General features: G+C 44.1%; 2 protein-coding genes and 1 long non-coding RNA gene across 7 annotated transcripts in view; 2 read left to right on the top strand and 1 right to left on the bottom strand.

Annotated features, from left to right (window-relative positions):
• The first annotated feature begins 6,137 nt into the window (after positions 1 to 6,137).
• ICMT (isoprenylcysteine carboxyl methyltransferase) lies at positions 6,138 to 11,028 on the top strand. The gene is made up of 5 exons (XM_039508758.1): positions 6,138 to 6,443; positions 6,620 to 6,713; positions 7,464 to 7,633; positions 8,882 to 9,099; positions 10,087 to 11,028. Exons 1-5 carry the CDS (start codon positions 6,236 to 6,238, stop codon positions 10,267 to 10,269), a joined length of 873 nt encoding a protein of 290 aa, XP_039364692.1. The 5' UTR covers positions 6,138 to 6,235; the 3' UTR covers positions 10,270 to 11,028.
• A 4,662-nt stretch (positions 11,029 to 15,690) lies between these two features.
• RNF207 (ring finger protein 207) overlaps positions 15,691 to 19,060 on the bottom strand; it is a 33,342-nt gene continuing 29,972 nt past the window's right edge. For 2 of the 5 annotated variants that reach the window (XM_039508755.1, XM_039508757.1), the window contains exons 14-17: positions 18,932 to 18,983; positions 17,842 to 17,959; positions 17,441 to 17,533; positions 15,691 to 16,787 (exon numbers count right to left, since the gene is read on the bottom strand). In XM_039508755.1, coding sequence (XP_039364689.1) covers positions 16,631 to 16,787; positions 17,441 to 17,533; positions 17,842 to 17,959; positions 18,932 to 18,983 — 420 coding nt within the window. In that variant the 3' untranslated portion in view covers positions 15,691 to 16,630. Of the gene's footprint in view, positions 16,811 to 17,440; positions 17,534 to 17,841; positions 17,960 to 18,931; positions 18,984 to 19,060 lie in introns of all 5 variants that reach the window. The other 3 variants (XM_039508753.1, XM_039508756.1, XM_039508754.1) reach the window with 3 other exon arrangements.
• Positions 16,208 to 19,060, top strand: part of LOC120387723 — a 35,673-nt gene continuing 32,820 nt past the window's right edge. Inside the window, exon 1 of the long non-coding RNA XR_005590312.1 lies at positions 16,208 to 16,274. This is a non-coding gene — a long non-coding RNA (uncharacterized LOC120387723). The remainder of the gene's footprint in view (positions 16,275 to 19,060) is intronic.

Below are 19,060 nucleotides of genomic sequence, written 5' to 3'. Positions count from 1 at the left end.
TTTGCGGGCCCCTGGGCTCCCCCCGCCCGCGCCCGGTCTCCACGGCCGGCTGCAGCCCCCCGCCGCCGGGCAGGCCCCTTCTCCCCTCGGGGGGCCGCTTGCTGGAGCTTGTCTGGCCCGGGCCGCTCGGGCGGCGTTTCCCAGGCAGGACTGCAGCTCGCAGCGTGGAGAATCGCGGGCCCGCCCCCGGCCTTTCAATCCCCTGCCAGCTCGGGGGCCGCGCTGGGGACAGGCTGGGAGCGCAGGGGAGCCAGACCCGCCTGCCCCGCACCGGCTCCGCCGCGCCCTGCGGGCAGGGGCCCTGGGGGGCTCGCCCCAGCCGGGCCCCCGGGAGCGCTGTCCGGCTGGGTGGGGCTGAGCCCAGCGCTCCCCCGGCCCGGGAGTCCGGGGCAGTGCGCAGAGGGGCCGCTCAGCAGGCTGCGGACGGGGATGGGGACCTGCAAAGCCCCCTCCAGTGCCGGGGCTCTGACCTTCGAAGGAGGCGGCCCAGCGCACGGGCTGGAGCGGGGGAAGCCCCTGGGTTTGCCCTTCAGAGCCACGGCAGCCCTGGGCTGGGAGGGCAGGTGGGGATCCTTCCCCCTGCAAACCCTGGTCCTTCTGGAGCCTCCACCTCCCACCCCCAGCATCTGTCCCGGTCTGAGGGCAGGCTCTCTGGGGCAGGGGCTGCCACCTTTGTACAGCGCCAAGCACAATGGGGCCTGGCTCGGTGATGGGGGCCCTAGGCGCTGCTGCAATATGAACAGTACATCACAGGCACGAGTCCTGGCCCGTCTTGGCACAGCCCCCCCAAAGCACAGGAGGGGCTCGTTAGCTCAGCAGTGCTAGCAAAGGGGACAGCCAGTGCCACCAGAGCCTCGCAGGTAGGTTCCCAGCCTGCCCAGTACAGGCACCTGGGCATGCCACAGCACTGGGTAGTGGCATCCCCTTTACTGAACACACACTTAGGGGCTGGGACCAGGCCCCCATTCATCTGCACATCAATCAATCTGGTCCTTCAATTGGGCTTAAACTGCAGCAAGGGAGGTTTAGGTTGGACATTAGGAAAAAGTTCCTAACTGTCAGGGTGGTTAAACACTGGAATAAACTGCCTAGGGAGGCTGTGGAATCTCCATCGCTGGAGATATTTAAGAGTAGGTTAGATAAATGTCTATCAGTATTTGGTCCTGCCATGAGGGCAGGGGACTGGACACAATGACCTCTCGAGGTCCCTTCCAGTCCTAGAGTCTATGAATCTAAGCAGTTCTGTTAAGGGCTATTAATATTGTAAATACAATGTTAGGGCCACAGCTTGCCATAGCCCTAAAGATTCAAATATCACGCCTGGAAGAACTGAGGACTCTTTCAAACCACAATGTGATTTAAAATTACTAGAAAGGGAATTGTTGCTGGTTGCTGCTCAAAGAGAAAGTGCAGTGAGAATTAGGCACTGGTCTGTATTGTTAGGGGAAACTCCAGTTCTTGTTTAGGGTAATTTGTCACCTAATGATATGCTTCCTTGTCATAAACCCCTGATGGCTTCTGTAAGGCTTTCAAAGGAGGCTCTTTTAGCAACCAAATGATCCTTGTTATGCTGATCTCACTAGAACAAAGGAAGCCAAGGAAGCAAAGGGCACTTGGTGAAGTGCAGAGCGTAATTAAACAAGACACTGCAAAGCTGATTGGCTTTCAAACCAGCTGATCATTGCTTCTGACTCTCAAAGAGCCATTGGATGCCCCTTGACTCATGGCCTCAGAGAGGAGACAGTTCTCTGTAAACAATTAAGCATAAACAATGGCCTCATCCTGCAGTCGCTACCCAGGCGATAGGCCAGGATTGTAAGTGCACGAGGAAAGCAACACTGGACCGTAACTACTCAAACATTAAGGAGTGAAATCCTGCTCCCTTGGAAGTCAATGGGAGCTTTGCCATCAATGCATTTGGAGACAGGATCTACTCAGCGATTGCCTCCGACTCCAGACGGTGTGGGTGTTACTGAGGGAGACCTGAGCCCATGAAGGCAACATGTGAACTAAGGATACTATGGGAACCTCACCATTTGTCTCCCATCCTTCTGAGAACTGAACATTGTAACCCTTAATGTGGTAGGAAATCGTTTGCATTCATATTCCGTTGTATTAGGTGAGACGCTGCATGTGATCATGGATTGTAACTGTAAGCCCTATTGCAATGCACAGGCCCAAAGGGCAAAGTCTAGGTGGAGACTGTTCCACTAGAACTCAGCACTTCCAGACTTTTTGGTGTTTAATTTCTCAATCTCGGTGCTTCATGACTGTAGCTATTATTTTGCATGAAACATGACTGGGGCAGAGTCCAGCGTTAGGGGCACCATGGAGCAGATCTCTGGGAGTCTGGGGTAGAAATCTGACCCTGAGAGCTTCCCAGCATGCAGAGTGTGTGCATCTGCTGCTCCCTCTGTTCAGGGGGCCCAGCATACTCCTCCTCTCATGGGCACAGGTCCCAGCAGGGCCAGGCCTCATTCTTCTCCTCCCCCACCCCTTCAAGAGGGGAGGAGAAGGGGAGAGTAAGAGCAGCAATCCCAGTGCCTGGCCCTTTGCTTGGCCACACAAAGAAGGGGACAGAGAAAGGCTCCTTGTGCATGGGGGCCAGCCACAATTTGTAACGATTACTCACTGACATACATGAGGAAATCTCCAGCAAACGGTCTGGAAATCAGATTTCCCTGGCTTTCCAAAGACCCAGATGGTTCTGTTCTGAGCTTTGCTCCTTTCTGCAAACTCTTTAGGGTGTGAGCGAGCACATTGCAAAACTGATTTAAAGAGTAAAGAGAAAATATCCTCATATTTTGAGGATGCGTTGGCCAAGTGATAAAAAGGGGGAAAGAATCTGATCCAGATTCAGCTTAGCTCAGGAAGAAAAGGGCTTGCAAACCTTTCTTCTGCTCTAATGGTTACTTACCAATCTTCATTTCTCTCCAAGGCCCAACCTTTAATCGTGTGCCGGTTTTTCCCACCTATTATTTTAATTACATGGCTATTTCTTGCACAGCAGGCTGTGTTTAATGAATGACTACTACATGAAAAGGCTCCTGACGGTTCAACATATCCCCACACTGCTCTCTGGATTTGCCTATTCTATATGCTACATCTGGCTGGTTTTGAACAACTTGTGTGGTGAGTAGTATTAAACAGTGGAAAATTGACCGAAAAATGTTGCTAATGTGCAATGTTCTGCTCTGGCTGTGAGAAGATGATCCCCAGAGCTGGGCTGAGAGCTGCTATTCACTGCTGGTCACGGTCCAGATTTGGAGGCAGCACCGTATTAATGGGCTCACCCTCTCCTCCCCCCAAAATGTTACCCCACACAGAGCTGAAGAATACACGAAATCCCATAGTCTCCCAAGCTGTTGTGGGATCTGTATAGGGAAGTTACCCATCAATTTGGTTCTCAGCAAGCAGAAAATGCATATATAAATAGCACTCTGGACTTCAACAATCTGTTGCATATAAAGGATGCTTGGAAATGTTGGGTCTGACTTTCTTCTCACTTACACCAGTATAAATCAGGAGTAACTCTGAAGACAGTGGCATGATATTCATGTGTAACTGCTGTGAAATTGGGATCAGGCCTGGCCTCTAGACTCCTACATGGACATTTGTTTTTGCTCGTCTCAATTTTTGCCAATGAGCTCCTAATTTTAGATTACTTTATATGCGCTGCACATTTATCTGCTGCAAACTATTTTCTTTCTTTTAATTAATGTTATATCCTGATTCACACTTTGATTAAAGCCTTAGGTCTGCCAGGGAATTTTTAAATGTGGAAGTGCACTTTGATCTTTAACAATAATATTAATGTTTCTGAGAACAATTATGTCCTTGGAAATTGCAATGCCCTGGTATGTAAGAGCACTATGTTGAGTGACCACATTTACTTTTGCTTGAGTCATTTTCTGTTTTAGCTGGGGATTCAAAACCACCAGCTACTGATAGTTATTTTTATTCTGAAGCAAAGAAAGAAAGAATAAAAGTGGCCCCTTCCCCCCATGATAGTGTTGCTACTCCTGGGAACAGTCTTGGGTTATAAGATTCCCAACTTCAGTAGACTTTGATTTCATAGTTGGGGTGGGGGGTGGAGAAGAGGGAGGAGATGAGAGATCTCTGTGGGCTCCTTCGTTGCTAAACTCATGACACATTTTTGGAGACAGATATGAATGCCCTAATTTTTCCTGCATTGGAGAAAGCCCAAGTACAGCAAATCTGGGAATGATGGTCTCTCCAGTGGCTTGGCCACTCATTACAATTAAAGCTGTGGGAGTTTGGAAAGGCAAGGACCTGACAGGAGGCCAAAGCCAGCAGTCTTTTTTATTTTATTACATGATCCTTTAATTCAGTCCTTGCTCAAGTTATATTTCAATCAGTTAGCTAGTGATTATCAATCACAACTGACTTAAGCAAACTCAAACACGCTGAAATAAGTTAGCCCACTCCTGAGAAGTCTGCTGTGGCTGAAGTTTTAACATCTGTTTAGTTAGGTTTCAGCTACAAGCAGCCTGATGTCACATAACGAGTCAAGGGAGTGACTCAAGGAAGTGAATCAACACTGAACTGGGTTTTGCAAGCGTTGAGGAGAGTGAATTCAGAAAGACCCCCATTGTCTGAGCCTTTTGTGCGCAGCTCCAGCTGGCTCTAATCTTTAAATATTTACCCTGCTCTATTGTTCAGATATAATTTACACACTTTAGACTAATTCACTGATAGAATGTGCAGCCTTTACAGAGGTTTTAGAGAGTTTAAACTGAAATGCACCCAAAAGAGTATGGGTCTGGGTTATCATGTTCATTAAAAGCCATCAGCCATCTACAACTAGCTTCACTGAACTCTAAGGAGTTCAGTTACAAATAAGAATTGCTGGTTTCAAATGGCAGATTACTATTATTTTATATACAGCACCACAAATATTCATGACTTTATAAGACGATAAGAGCCTTGCCTTGAATAGTTTACAGTTTAAATGAGAAATCACAGTTCACTGGTTAATGATCACACAGGAGAGTGGAGGTTGGTACCGTTGGCATAGGACAGAAGACCGACATTTTCAAGTGTCCACTGCTTTGGAGCACCTCAATTTTTGGGAACCCAGCTGGAGACCTTGAGCCTGATTTTCAGAGGTGCTGAGCATGAGCAGGACCCATTCACTAAAATTAGAGTAGTTGTTCCGAGAAGAGATTTGATGTAGGAGAAGATCGCTTAGTGTATCAGGAAAGGTTTATAAATGGAATGGTTGATATTATGTAAAAGTGATCAGAAAAACTTTCAGCAAAAAAGAAACTAGGCTCTCAAATCGCTAACGATGTAGAGGCAGATACTGAAATCAATGCTCTCTGCAAGAGTTCCACAGCACACACTGTAAACGTACATTCTCTAACTTGCTTTGCAGTCATGGGCTTCTTTTGACTAGTGCACATGCCCCCTCTAGTGTCCACGACACAACGTGGTTACAAAAACATGAATCAAGTTACAAGCCATTCGGGCAATCACAATGCAATGACACAACCCCAGTCAACACACAGGGCTTTTATTTATTGCTGTCTGGGCCCACAGGCTCTGCTGCTGCAGCATTTACAGCTCCACAGACCTCCCCTCTTGCAGCAGGAATTTCGAGTAAGACCAGTGTGGTATTCCAGCTTCTTCTGCTTGGCAGTCTAACCCACCGCTTCTGCAGCAGAAGAGCACTTCTGTGTCACAGACATTTTAGAAAAACAATGGCCCGAATGCTAATTTCACCTGTAAATCTCAAGTAACTTCTTGGTGTAAATCCACAGTGACCCCACTGAAGTTCTGTACAGAATGAGTAGAAATGAGATGCTCATTCAGGATCCTATTCATAAGGGCAGAGCTTCTAATGAAAAAAGAGCAGGAGCACTTGTGGCACCTTAGAGACTAGCACAGTTATTAATGAGCAATTAGTGAAGAGTCTTTGTATAAAAACTAGTCTCACTCTGGTGACCTGCAGCTAAATTCCTCCCTGCGTCTTCCACGCCACAGGGGGCGCTGCTCTGCCGCTCCCGGACCCTTCTGCACTGTTATGACCAACCCATTCGGAGTCCCGCCCCCTACAGCCGCGAGCTTGCTGGGGGAATCTCGCGAGATTTGAGTTCTTCCCAGGCGCAGCCTCGCGAGATTGGGCCCGTCAAGGCTCTTCTCGCGAGACTTGCGCCGGAAGGCGGGCCTCCGGGGGGACACTCTCGCGGTGCTTGGCGGCCCAGCCGCCGTCATGGCCGCCGCGGAGGGGAGCTTGGTGCCGGAGGGCCGGGCCAGCCTGGCCGCCTTCCTGCTCGGGGCGTCGGTGGCGGCGCTGCCGCTGCTGCTGCCGGCGCCCGCCGCGCTGCTGGCCGGGCCCGGGCTCCAGGGCCGCGCGGCGCTGGCGCTGCACGTGGCGGGGAGCACCGCGCTGCTGCGGCGGCTCTACCGGCCGCCGCTCTCCCCGGGGCGGGGCGGGGGCGGGGCCGGGGGCGGGGTCTCGCTGTGGGCGCGCGGGGGCCGGCGCGGGTCCCGCTGCTCCCGGCCAGGGAGGCCGGCGGGGGGCGGGTCCCCCCGGCCCGGGGGCCCCGCGGAGCCGGAGCGGGGCAGCTCCAGCTGTTTGTGTTTCGTGTTCCGCTCCAGATCGCGGTCCGGGCCTGCCTCCTGGGCTTCGCCTGCGGGTGCGGCTTGCTGCTGAGTTTCGGGCGCTCCTCCTGGGAGCACTTCGGCTGGTAAGAGAACGCGGCGCGCAGGGTGGCGAGCGGGAGCCCCGTGGGCGGCTGAGCTCAGGGGGGTCCGAACACGGTTGCTGTATGGAGACCTGTGCGGAGCCGCGGGGCCGGCCTCAGGCCTGTCCCTGCCTCAGGAAACCTGCACAATTGCCACTGATCTTTGGTCTGAGAAGACCCCCAGAGATTGGATGGGTCACGCACCTCGAATTCCCCTCCTGGCCTTTGCAGCCATGTTCCTCCCCGTGAAGGGTGAGGGGCGCTACAAGTGAAATATGTGCAGTCAAACCAATGCCCACGAGGTGAGAGGTTTGGTATCCTGTTGCTAGTAATTAAAGATGGGAAAAATAATATTTGGTTATCTAGTTGATACCCCTGGCATTGCAGGATTGGTTGGCATTGTAGAATTATTCCAGTCTCTACCTGCTGCTCTGGTCTGCTTGACTTGCTATTGGATATAATTGTATTACCAATCCCTTGAAGCATCCAGCCCCTCTTAAATGAAAGTCTTAAGTTTTGTTTTTAATATATATGTCTACATAACCTTATACAAATGACATGTTTGTTCTTAACATACTTGAATAAATAGTGGAGAATAAGAGTTGCAGAATTCTAGTTATGCTGCTGTGAACAGTCAACAGAGTACCATGGATTTCAAAACATAGGATTCCAGAAATAAACACAGCAAAACATAACTGGACTTTTAAAATACATTAAGTTCAGCTTAAATTCGGGGGGTTTCTTCTTTTCTAGGTATATGTGTTCCTTGTCACTGTTCCATTATTCTGAGTATTTGGTGACAGCGATCAATAATCCCAGAAGTTTGTCCTTGGACTCTTTCCTCCTAAACCACAGTTTTGAGTATACTCTAGCTGCTCTCTCTTCTTGGATAGAATTCACAGTTGAAAAAATCATTTATCCAGGTCAGTAGCTTTATTTGAGGTTTCTGAGTAAGTTTTTAAAGAGAATAGCAATTGCCCGTGGGTAAAAATATAGGCTGTATTTCACATGAGAGGACTTCATAGGCAGCACATTTTAAGCAATTCATAAAGGGAGAGAAATTCCTAGGATTAAATTATTCTCATGCATATGTCAGGTGAAGTCCTGACCCTGCTGAAGTCAATGGGTTTTCTGCCACTGACTGCCACTGACTTAAACAGCACCAGCATTTTCATGCCTTGTGTATAGGTATTTAAATACCAGTGTGTTGGTATTTAAATACATTTTATGAGGGATTCTAATAAAGCATGGTAAAGGATGAAACCTGGCACTTACACTGTTAGGCTTGATTAGTCACATCTAGTTATTCTGTGTCAGGATGTCTAAAGGAGAGGAGATTTGATGAGCGTGTACTGACAGTTATCTTATTCCCAAACACTTTGCATGCTGTGTTGACTCTTGAAATTGAGGATAGTTTTTAGGCAATCTGGAATACCAGTGAATGTTTGGCATTCTGCTAAAAAGAGTTCGAAGAGATCTCTTGCTGACTGGATTTTGTTAGTGCTCAAGCAAGATTCATGTTACCAACAATATCAATTATTTTGGGATTCTTTGTCTTTTTAGACAAACTTTTTAAAACCAGTTTTCTGGAATGGGAGAAGTATTTATGGCTCCCCGCTGCCAGTATCCTATGTCAGACCAGAGAGTGTTGGATATTGGTGGGGAAAGTCTGGTAGAGTGCATTTGCTTTTCTCTAAAGACTGAGCACATCAACTTAACCCCATCCAACTTGTGAAACAAGAAGAGACAGTGGTCAGTTCCAGGGTTAGATTCTCTTTGTAGCTGTGTGTTCTGACCACTCTACCTTTGCATTTAGATCCACCAGGAAGAGTTAAGACACACTGCTGCCTTGTCAGTATAGCTGGTGAAGAGTAAATAGTGTATCAGACTTCTGTTCAAATGTTTTGTTTAATTTTAATAGACTAAAATTGTACAACACACACTGCATTTGTTATATACTGTCTTAAAACAAAAAGACCATGCACACCAATCTCTCAGGGATAGTATATAACAACTTCAGGGCTTTGAACTGGATGCATCGGGTTAGGTTAATTAATTTTGAAGATGCTCTCTCCCTACCCTAGACCTCTAACCCTAAATTTCCTTTTTTTACCTGCAATAAAATAGTGAACTTTTAAAACATGTTGTGACCAGTACTTATTCACTTGCAGAAATGAAGCAAATCACCTGGCTCAGTACAGTAGGGTTATTGATGGTGATCTTTGGGGATTGTCTGAGGAAAGCTGCCATGCTCACAGCTGGCTCCAACTTCAACCATATTGTTCAGAATGAGAAATCGGATACTCATACTTTGGTGACAAGTGGGGTGTATGGGTGGTTCCGGCACCCGTCTTACGTGGGATGGTTTTACTGGAGTATTGGAACACAGGTATTGTATAAAATACACTTAGCTATCTTGATCTTCTTCTAGGTTTTCTTAATGCTGCCCAGAGCCTGTACCTAATTTATTTAGCAAATGATCAACTGTAGGAGTCCCTGGTATGGATTTTGACACGTTCTGTCTTCCACCAGCACACTTTTAGCTGAGTCATGAAACTGCTGTCCTCTGAACTCTCCTTCATGTGTGATGTCTGGGAAGACAATATCTCCTTAATTTTCTATATGAAATAAGCAGAGGCAGTGGAGCATGGGTTTGAGCTGGAACACTTTCAGAGGTTCAAGGTGTGATCTGCTGCTAGCCATTGGACCTTAAAGCTTCCAGGGTGTGTCCAGACCTCCTTTTCATCTTTACTTCCAAAGTGTCTTCCAGTAAGCCATCAGACTTGCCTTATTCTTATTGAATATTAGTATTGTACAGGACTGACAAGTAAAATTAACCTGTTTAGTGTACCTAAAACCCAGGTCAAATACTTGAAACCAACTACAGTACTCTTGTAACTTAAAATGTCAGTATATTAGATATTGTAATTAGTTTATAACAAACCTAGAGTATCAGATATATAAATCTTGTAGTTGTATGAGCGGTGATGGTGTTTGTTGTTATCTTTTAAAGAAAAATTGTAAATATGCAAAGCCACATATGCGTAAGCCTTACAAGCCTGAATTCTCTTAGCAGCAGCACACTCTTTGGGTCTGCTATTACAATAGAAAGAAATGTCGGTGCTCTTTCTTCATCATAACTATTTTGTCATACTTGGTCTAGAATGCAGAGATATGATTCTTATCAAGAACAAAATTCTAAAAAAAATTGTTTTTGGAGAATGGGGACCTTTTTAAGCCTTACTGCAGATATACACTTTGTGGACAACTAATGAAACTTCATTTGTTTTTCAAACAACCAACCAAAAATCTTTCCTGGGGTGAACAGAGTTTTGCAAGGCTGAATTGGACTGTAACCACTTGTGTCCTCTTACAGGTCTTACTCTGTAATCCCGTCTGTGTTGTTGGCTACACTTTAGCATCCTGGAGATTCTTCAGAGAGCGAATAGAAGAGGAGGAGTTTACGTTAATTCACTTCTTTGGAGCGGAGTACCTGGAGTATAAAAAGAAAGTGCCATCAGGTCTGCCTTTTATCAAGGGAGTTAAAGTGGAACTGTAACACGTGAAAAATCAGACTCCCTGAGCGAACATCCAGCTCCAGGCATCATATGGAAAGGAACTATGCATAGCACTATATCGTGACACGTTTAGGAGTAGCCAGTCTTTGTTTACTGATCATCCATTGGAAACTCATTAAAGGCTAGGCAGCTGGAACACCTTGCACATAAACTAGAAGCTCAGTCAAGATAGGAGTCCTTCCTAGATGCATAGAGGGATCTTCTGGATTATTTAATCTATAGTGATCCTAAAATGAAGCATAATGCTTGTGAAAAGATGGCTCACTCTACCTACAACAGCTGAGTTGTACTGAAACATGTTAACAGATTCTGTTGAAGAACGAGCTATGCACTTCCTAGTAACAACCATTGCACTAGAAGGGTGCTGGTTGGAAGATCATATTTCTATGGTGAAACTTTAAAATTAAAGCTTTTTGCCCTTAAAAAAGCTAAACAGCACAGCTTTAACCTCTCTGGACCTGACTCCACAGGTCTGCAGTGTGTGGAACTCCCACTGAAGTCAGTGTGGTAATATCCTGTTTGGAGGGCTTTCAGAACCCCGCCCCTTTATTTCTGTCTTTTTTTAAATGCATGAATTTACATACCGTTTTGGGGATATGCTTACCTGAAAGACTGGCAGTGCGGCACAAAGCACTGTCTCCTAATATAATGTTAATAGGGGGCTCTTTCAATATTCAAACTTTCTTAAATCACAAATAATCTTTCATTAAACACCATGAAAGCTCAGATTGAAAACTTAACTCAGTTGTTGTGTCCATCAGTTACCTAGTGCCATGAATTTAAGTTTCATCATTTTGTCATTTTTCCATAGTCCTCATGGCAAGAGTCTGTCCTGTCAAATGGTAAACTTGCTTCTGTAAAACACAGTCTTCAAAATCATGCTGCATTGTATCCCATTTAAATAACTTTAGTTGATAGCTCTTTCTCTACTCCTAGTTCACTCATGAAAATAAGTTTAATTCAGAGAAATTACAGGTTTGTTCCTGTTTTTGTGGAATGCAGAGAAAACAATAGCAGGCAGACTTGCAGTAGGCCTTAGGTAGTAAGATCCTTGCCTGGTTCTAGAATGTGTCTTGGATGTTTCATCTGTACGAGAAACACTTCCAGAAAATATGCTAATGCAGGGAAATATTTTTCTGATTAACTGATATTCTAAATATTCCCCATTCTGGAAATTATTTGTATTCAGTTTTTGTGGTATAATTTATTTCTGTTACTATATACCAAAGAAGTTCACTATTTCCTTGATTCTAGATAGACTTTCTTGCTGGAATGAGAATTGTATGCTGGCAAGTAATGGCTTGGCTTGAAGTATTCCTTTCATTAAGGTGCTGTAACATAGTTCAGGAAATAGAGCACTGGAAGAAGCTGCTTTTGTAAAGATGTTGCCAACTTCTGTTGGGTTGTATTTTAGTAAAGTTCTTTTGTGGTGCTGATGACTATATCAGTAATTTGGAATGCTTAAGTTTACAATTGAAATACTACTGGGAACACACTTTGATATTAAAATGAGGCATGTACCAAGCAAGTTGGAAGTCAAATTCCTGTAGACCTGCATAGGAAGGGATGTAAGGACAAATTGTTAATCTCTTCTCTCTTCCATCATGTAAAAGCCTTTTCCTACCCAAGTTATGCCTTCAAATTCCAGGGCACCTGCTGCATTGAATTCCAGTTAAAATACCCACTGTTACATTAAATCTCCTACTGAATGTATTTGTTGCTTGAAGAAAAGGATATGAAACTTCAGCAGGGCTGTATTTGGTTAATGTTGTCTTTCCTCTGCATAATTATTTGTAAGGACTTGATTCCTGTTTAGATTGCTTTTCCTTTGCAATAGAAGTGCCTCCAATGTACTTCTGAAAGAGAGTTATAAATTTTGCTATCTGTCTGTAGCCAACATACCTCAGAAGAAATCTCAAACCAGTTAAAATCTTAATACAAACAACGATTCTTAACTGCACTTATTTTATTAAGATGTTTCTCGTATGAATTTTTCCATTGTATAAATGTTTCATAACTAAACCTACTATTGATAATGATACTGACCTTCTTTGTAAAGCACTTTGACACTGAACGTTGAAAAGCATCGCACTCTAGCTGGTGGTGTAATTTCCCCTGCTGGTGTACACATACTAGCGGTTGCTCTACGAGAGCTAGTGCAGGTATAAATAGCTGTGGAGCTGCAGTAGCATGAGTAGCAGCAATGGAGGCATGGCTGAGCCATGCCGAGTACAAACCTGCCTGGAACTGGTCAGCATGTACTCTGTGTTGCTCGTGGCTACACGGCTATTTGTCCTTGCAGTAGCACTCATCAAGCTACCATTCATATGTGTATGTGAGCAGGGGAATCATACCGCTAGCTTGTAGTATAGACATGGCAATAGTACCTAGCATGTATGGGCTAATTAGAATTCACCTGAATCAAGAGCAGAGAAATTACACGCTGATCACAAATGACCCAGCAGAGTAAACTTAAAAAGTGCTCTGGAGTATGGGGTTTGTTTTGCCAGGTAGTGGGGGAAAAAATATACTAGGGACTTAGTTTATTACATGAATAAATCTTTTATTAGGTCAAACTGTTAGAGCAATACAGTGAGAAACTACTTGTTTAATTGTTTGCTGTGTGAGACAATATGTGGGTCAAATCTCTCTAACCCTAAACATTTTATGCTGCGTTACTACTCTAGTCTTATTGTCAGAGGCTTGAGCTCACATTATCTTTCTCACACTGCTGTTTGAGGGCCCTAGTTAGGAAAAAATCCTCTGTTCACCACAGAAGTCTGTATGTGTCTACAACTGCTGGACAACTTTATCAGCAGGAAAGCTGGCTAGATTTCATGGGTCTTGTGTGAACAGTCATTGTTCACAGTGAGACTTTCATTCTCTTGTCAATTTTTGTGCCAGAAAGCAAAGGATCTAGTAATTGCTTCAGTGTAAAACTGAGACAGTGGGCTCTGAACTTGTGGATTGCATATTGGCTCCTAGCTGCTAAAATTTACCACTTTAAACTATTTAGATAACTTACTGTGATGGAGGGGTATCAATTAAATAAGTCTTATTCTTTTATTGGCACTTGTTTGGAAGGGTTATTGTGGTTTTTTTGTTTTTCTCTCCATAAATGGTATGCTTTACATCATTTCACTTGCCTGGGATAACAGGTTGCTCATGTGAATATGCAAAGTATCATGAGTATTTCTAATACCCCTGTCATTGATGATATCAGTTCTGGTGCCTAGATACTACAGTTACCCTTTGGGTTTGGGATATATCTACATGTTCTGAGTCAACACCCAAATGTAACATCTGTAGCTATGTTGGAAGAAGACCTTTTTCATCTGTGTAGCTGGAGGTTCTGACTAGCACCCACCAAGCCTCAGGTTCTGTTGAATAAGCCCTTTGTAGGATGCATGTTGTCACAGTGAGAATGCATTTTCTTTAGATTATGTCTGTCAGCAAGAATATGAATGGGCACAGCAAATGATTTACTTGGTTGATGCAGTGGTCAGTGAAAGCACTTTCTTCTCCAATGGCCTTGCTGAAATTTATTTTAATATAGTGGCAATGCCCCAAAGTTATTGTTAATTGTAAATTTCACCCAGACAAGAACTTGCACAAAAATCAGATTTGTGCAGGGCATGTAGGTTCATCCCAAGGTGTGCTGAGTCAGAAGAATAATCTTCACACTTCTTGACCTATGGCAAAACTTTCAAACACCTAAATCACTTTTGAAAATGAGGTGTGGGTGTTTTTGAAAAGTTTGCCCCAAGTCAATTTACATAGCGCTAATGTTCCACTTCTGGAGGTGTGGGATCTTAGTACTTTATCCTGTGGTGTAAATATCTGGAATGATTGCTGCAGCCCTCATTCCCACAGGAAAGGTGAGTCGGAATTCACAAAGAAATGAAGATCACCCTTTAGTTCAAATTGGGTTTTCCATTTATTTATTAATCAAAATGGACCCTTTGGCACATGCTGCAGCACAGAGTCTTTTAAAAAAATCAAAGACGTTGTCAATGAACAACTTCTAGTTCTGTACCAGGTGAATAAGAACTTCATTCTGGCCCTTGATAGATTCGCACAGTCTCATGTTAGCAATTAACTTATGAAGTCCTGTGTGAAAGGACTTCAACTCATTACTAAAAACAGTATTTATGCAGCTTGGGAAAACATCTTAACCACTAATAAGAGATACAGCCTACATAAAATTCTATGTACCGGTATTTTAAAGCAGTCTACCAAATTAAACTTGTCAACCAATCGGATTGCTGGCTCACTGACCCTTATTTACTAACAAGGGTAAAAGGCACTATCACGTTGTTCAGGCCAAAAATTTAGGACTTGTATGTGTTCAATAGGTCGCAGAAGTGTTCCAAGTCACCTGCTTAGCTTCTATTTAAACTATCTCCTGCAGTGTTTGCAGTTTAAAATTTGCAATTTTAAGCTAGTGCAGGAGAACCAGAAAGTGAAACTGACCTCCATTTTTATTGTGCAAAGGTTTTTGAAGGACAGAGTGATTAGCATAAACTGTAAAAAGGAAACTTGATTATTAATAATGTTTGTTGGAGGTGAGGGCTTAGTAAGGACACATAGTATTTATTCTAATGTCCGACAAAAAATAACGTAGTCACTCTGTAAACAACTAATTCCTAAAACTTGTTTTTTGTAAACATGTTATAACTTTAGGAATTTACTTTGTCCTGGTTCCTTGACTTTCATATTCTGCTTGTAGCACTGAGTAAGTGTTCTTTGACGGTCAGGATACAACTTTCAAATAATGGCACAGAGTAACTGTCCATCTATTGCACTTTTTTACTGCCTGGAGTAGCTTCTGACCTCACTGTCTTTATTTTATTTGGTAATTTGTCATTGGATTGGAATATGAGGAGGAAGTCGTCTCCTGCCTTGAAAACACCTCAACATTCCTGTTGCAATAGGAGATTGTTACCTTGTTATATCACAAGATGTTTGAAGTCTGTTTGTGCTGAAAAAAACTGTTTACTAGAATCACTCCACAATCTATTTGGGCCTGCTGAGACCAACTGTGTATTAAATGAATGGAGTAGTTCTACCCTTTTTCTTACATGAAGAAATGTTCATTACAGATATTTAAAGGTTCTTTTCTTTTGCGGATGTTGAGAATTCTTTCCATTTATTAAATAAAACTATAATTGGTTAAAATAATCTGAAAAAGTGTGGTGATTGTAAGGGAAACATACTCTCTTTGAAACTTATCAGAAGGACATTTATCTCCTGAGAAGTCTGCTGGTGAGAGGGTTGTTGTCCCATGCAGTCTGGCCCTCCCAGAATTCCCTGGTGGGTGTAGTCATGCTAGATTAACAACTTGCATGAAGTATCAAGAACTGATATTTTATTTTTTCAGATTTTTAATATACAAAGCTGTGTACATCTCATATGGAAAACAAGACTTCTGAACAATCTACAGCATAAAAACCTCAAGAAAACGTTGTCCTACTGATCTCATTACACTAAAGTGCAGAAGTGTTTAAAAACAATTCCTCCCCAAAATAACTGCCCTAAAACCATAATCCGCCCCAAAACCCAGCTTCAAGGCTATGCAAGGTGACTTTCTTTTTGAGGAAATAGCTACATTCCACTTTTAATAAAGAATACATTGTTTACTTAGCTAGGCTTTTAAATAAGTTGTCGGGGCAGGGAGTAGGGGTAGTGCGAATAAAACGTACATAGAGCTAGCTGTTCTCATGCATTTAAAATACATTGTGCTATCAATGTCAAAATTAGGCTTGTAATCCTCCATGTTTCTAGGTACACCACCAAGAGCTTACAGTTCGCTTTGAGCAGCTGAGGTGTAAGGGATTTCAGGTGTGAAATAGTATCAATATTTGTTTTTTCAAAGTTTCCACATGAAGGAGAAAGGAGACCAATTCCAATAACAAGTTACTGACCTGATGGGGGCCCACCGAAGAGTTCTGACTCGGGAGATACTGGACTTCTCTGCTGAATAGAGGTTTGAATTTATTGATACAGAAAAATACAATATAACCCTGTTGAAAATACAAACAGCCAAAGAAATTGGCCTGGGAAATCAGACCATAACTGATTAAAAACCATCTGATAATGTAATGAGAACAGTATTTAGATTCACTGAATTGGTGACGCCTTAGTCTGCATTTCAAGACTCAATTTCATCAAACTAAATTTGGAAATGCTGGTCCTTCCCATCTGGTCATGTCTATTTCAATGGATAGATCCTCTGTAATACCAGCCTGACTCAACCATAAATGTACTCGAGAAACTTCTATTTAAGTCTTGTTTGTATATATGAAATGCAAAGCAGTGCAGCTTCTTGGCACTCTGCCTTGCCTAAACTGCAAAATCTTTCTGGCTGGGACTCTCTGTCCCACCTTTTTGTTTGGTTTTGTAAGTGTCTTTCAGTAGGGGATCCTCAGTGACAATGTTCAGCATTCGGTTGTCCACTTTGGGCTCCCTGTTGTCTTCCATGCTTCTTGTCAAGTCGTTCCTAGAGCAGAAAAGGCACCTTGGCTAAATCACAAAAAGATCTAATTGTCAGCTGGCCTGAATATTTTATTAGCAAACTCTTATTTAGAAGAGAGATTCTGTAACTCAGGATTCTCTTTAGCACCCGTTTCTTCAGCTGCAGTGTCTAAGACCTTAGAGACGGTCTTTAGAAACAAACACTTGGTTTAAAGATTACTGTGGATGTGTTTTTCTTCCCCTTTCTCTTGTAATTGGATACTGAGTTCTGTTTTTCTGTAACTTTGAAACTTAGTAGAGAAACAAATTTAGGGAAGATGATGAACTGTGGGGGTGGGATCAGCAAGTAAACTGCTTGAGCTGGAATTTAGCCAGGATACAGTCTGGCTAAATCCCCCTCCTCTCCCTTCCCCATGAACCCTGCCTTTGCTGCAAAGTGCATGGCAATTGTTAATGGCCACATTGTTCAGTGTGTGCCCCCGGCAGTGCCTAACCCTACCTGCAGCACCTAAGGTTTTATGGAAGTCTTCCAGTTGTATTTCCTAACTTCAGTATTTTAGCTGACAGTTTTACATGGAAAATGAAATGACTTGCTAATTTGTCAGTGGTTTGACTTATTCTGGTATCAAGTATTCAGATGAGCCATCAGCATTCTAACCATTCCACCCCATCCTCTACCTGTGTGTTGTGTCGCTGGTCACTGTGCTGTCATCGTAAATTTTGAGCAGATTCTCTGTCTGGTCATCCTTCAGTTCCCTGGGTTCTTGTAGTCTAAAGTGAGATGAAAAGCAGAGTGAGCTGCAGCGGTTTTGATGGTACGCTGTATTTGTAACAGGACATGAGCAGCACTAGAACTGCAAGTTTTCTGTCCACAGAACAGATACAGTATCAACATGGCACTGAAGAAATGAGCTCACTTGTCTGACAGCTAGGTCTCCATGGTGTCCCTGCTGAGTGCCAGCAAGAGCACTGGTTGTGTTTTTGAAATGTGGCTAAGTCTACTGGAGACTGGACTGAGAGGCATGAATCCACCTCAAAGACCCCCAAAGCCTCTCGAGGAAATGGCTCTGCTGTCTTACCTGGGCTCCAGCCGTTCCTTCACCTTCGCTATGGAGCGGACATAGGGGGCAATCTGTTTGGTGATGGTTGTCAGGTAGCTGTTTTCTTGTTTCAGCTGCAACAGGTCATGTAACTGTGCTGCATGGAAAGGGAACACAGTGTAACAGGACCCAGCAATTCACTGTCTTTCAGAAATTGGGGCTTTTCTCCTGACTCTTAGCTTTCAGAGGGTGTTCTTTCACGGATGTCCTAGGAGTTTTTATGAAGTCATCCAGCATGTCCTCTGACCAATTAAGTCTCTGAGGGGCCTTGTTACATGCTTATAACTTTCTGCTAAGCCCAGGACAGGTGCTGTAAACCACAACCAACTGAAGCACCAGAGGCTGCCATCTCTTCATGCTGCAGTTAACCAGCCATCTATGGGAGAGATTTGCAAAGCTGCTATGCTTGTTAGATACTTTAATCTCTGAATATCCAGACTTCCCTCCAGACTCTGCTTTTCAGGTTTTCTCTAGGCTGACATTTTAATTTTTTGAATTCTGTGGGTTTTTCTAGTTTTTGTTTCCTGTTCTCTTGCTGCTTCCTGGGCTCTGTCCACAGTGGTGTTTGAAACTCTGTTAGCGCCTCTCTGCGCTACTGGGTGGGGATTTGCTTGACAGTTACCCAGCCTGATTTACGTTCTCTAACAGAATCTGCTCGGGATGGGTAGAGGAGGGGGTTTTGCTGAGCTGGACCATTCTCGCCTCGCCCATCAGCATGGAATGGGAGGTGTAGTAGATGGAAGACAGCAGGGCTGGGGAGGAGAGGTAGAGGGATCTGCATGTGTGGGAAGCGAGGCAGAGTCCTCTGAGTGGAGCATGGCCTTGGTGTGGCATTCCAATGCTGGAAGCCCTTGGAGCGGAGAGCAGCAGAGGAGCAATTTAGCAGCTCTTTCTCACGTTTGAAACTTCCCCTTTAAACTAGAATGTGTCGTGACCACACACAGACTAAGTTAGCACTGTGACTGCTGTCACCACTTAGCAAGTGCACATTAAACAGAGATCGTGAGTTGGGGAAGAACATCTCACCACATGGAATCAGTGGGTTAGTGGACAGAACTGTCACAAATACCTTCATAAATTTCCTGCTCATTTGCCACCCTCTGATATGTTTCCTCCCAAATCTGAAACAAAAATAGTGAGCTGGACAGCATGTTGCAATAAAGGACTGAAGTATCCTTTCCAAGGGACGTCTGCTGAG

This window comes from Mauremys reevesii, linkage group 21 (assembly GCF_016161935.1).
Source record: "Mauremys reevesii isolate NIE-2019 linkage group 21, ASM1616193v1, whole genome shotgun sequence".
Lineage (NCBI taxonomy): Eukaryota > Metazoa > Chordata > Testudines > Geoemydidae > Mauremys > Mauremys reevesii.
The sequence above is the reverse complement of the archived record's forward strand: the minus strand, read 5'-3'. Positions and strand labels throughout refer to the sequence as shown.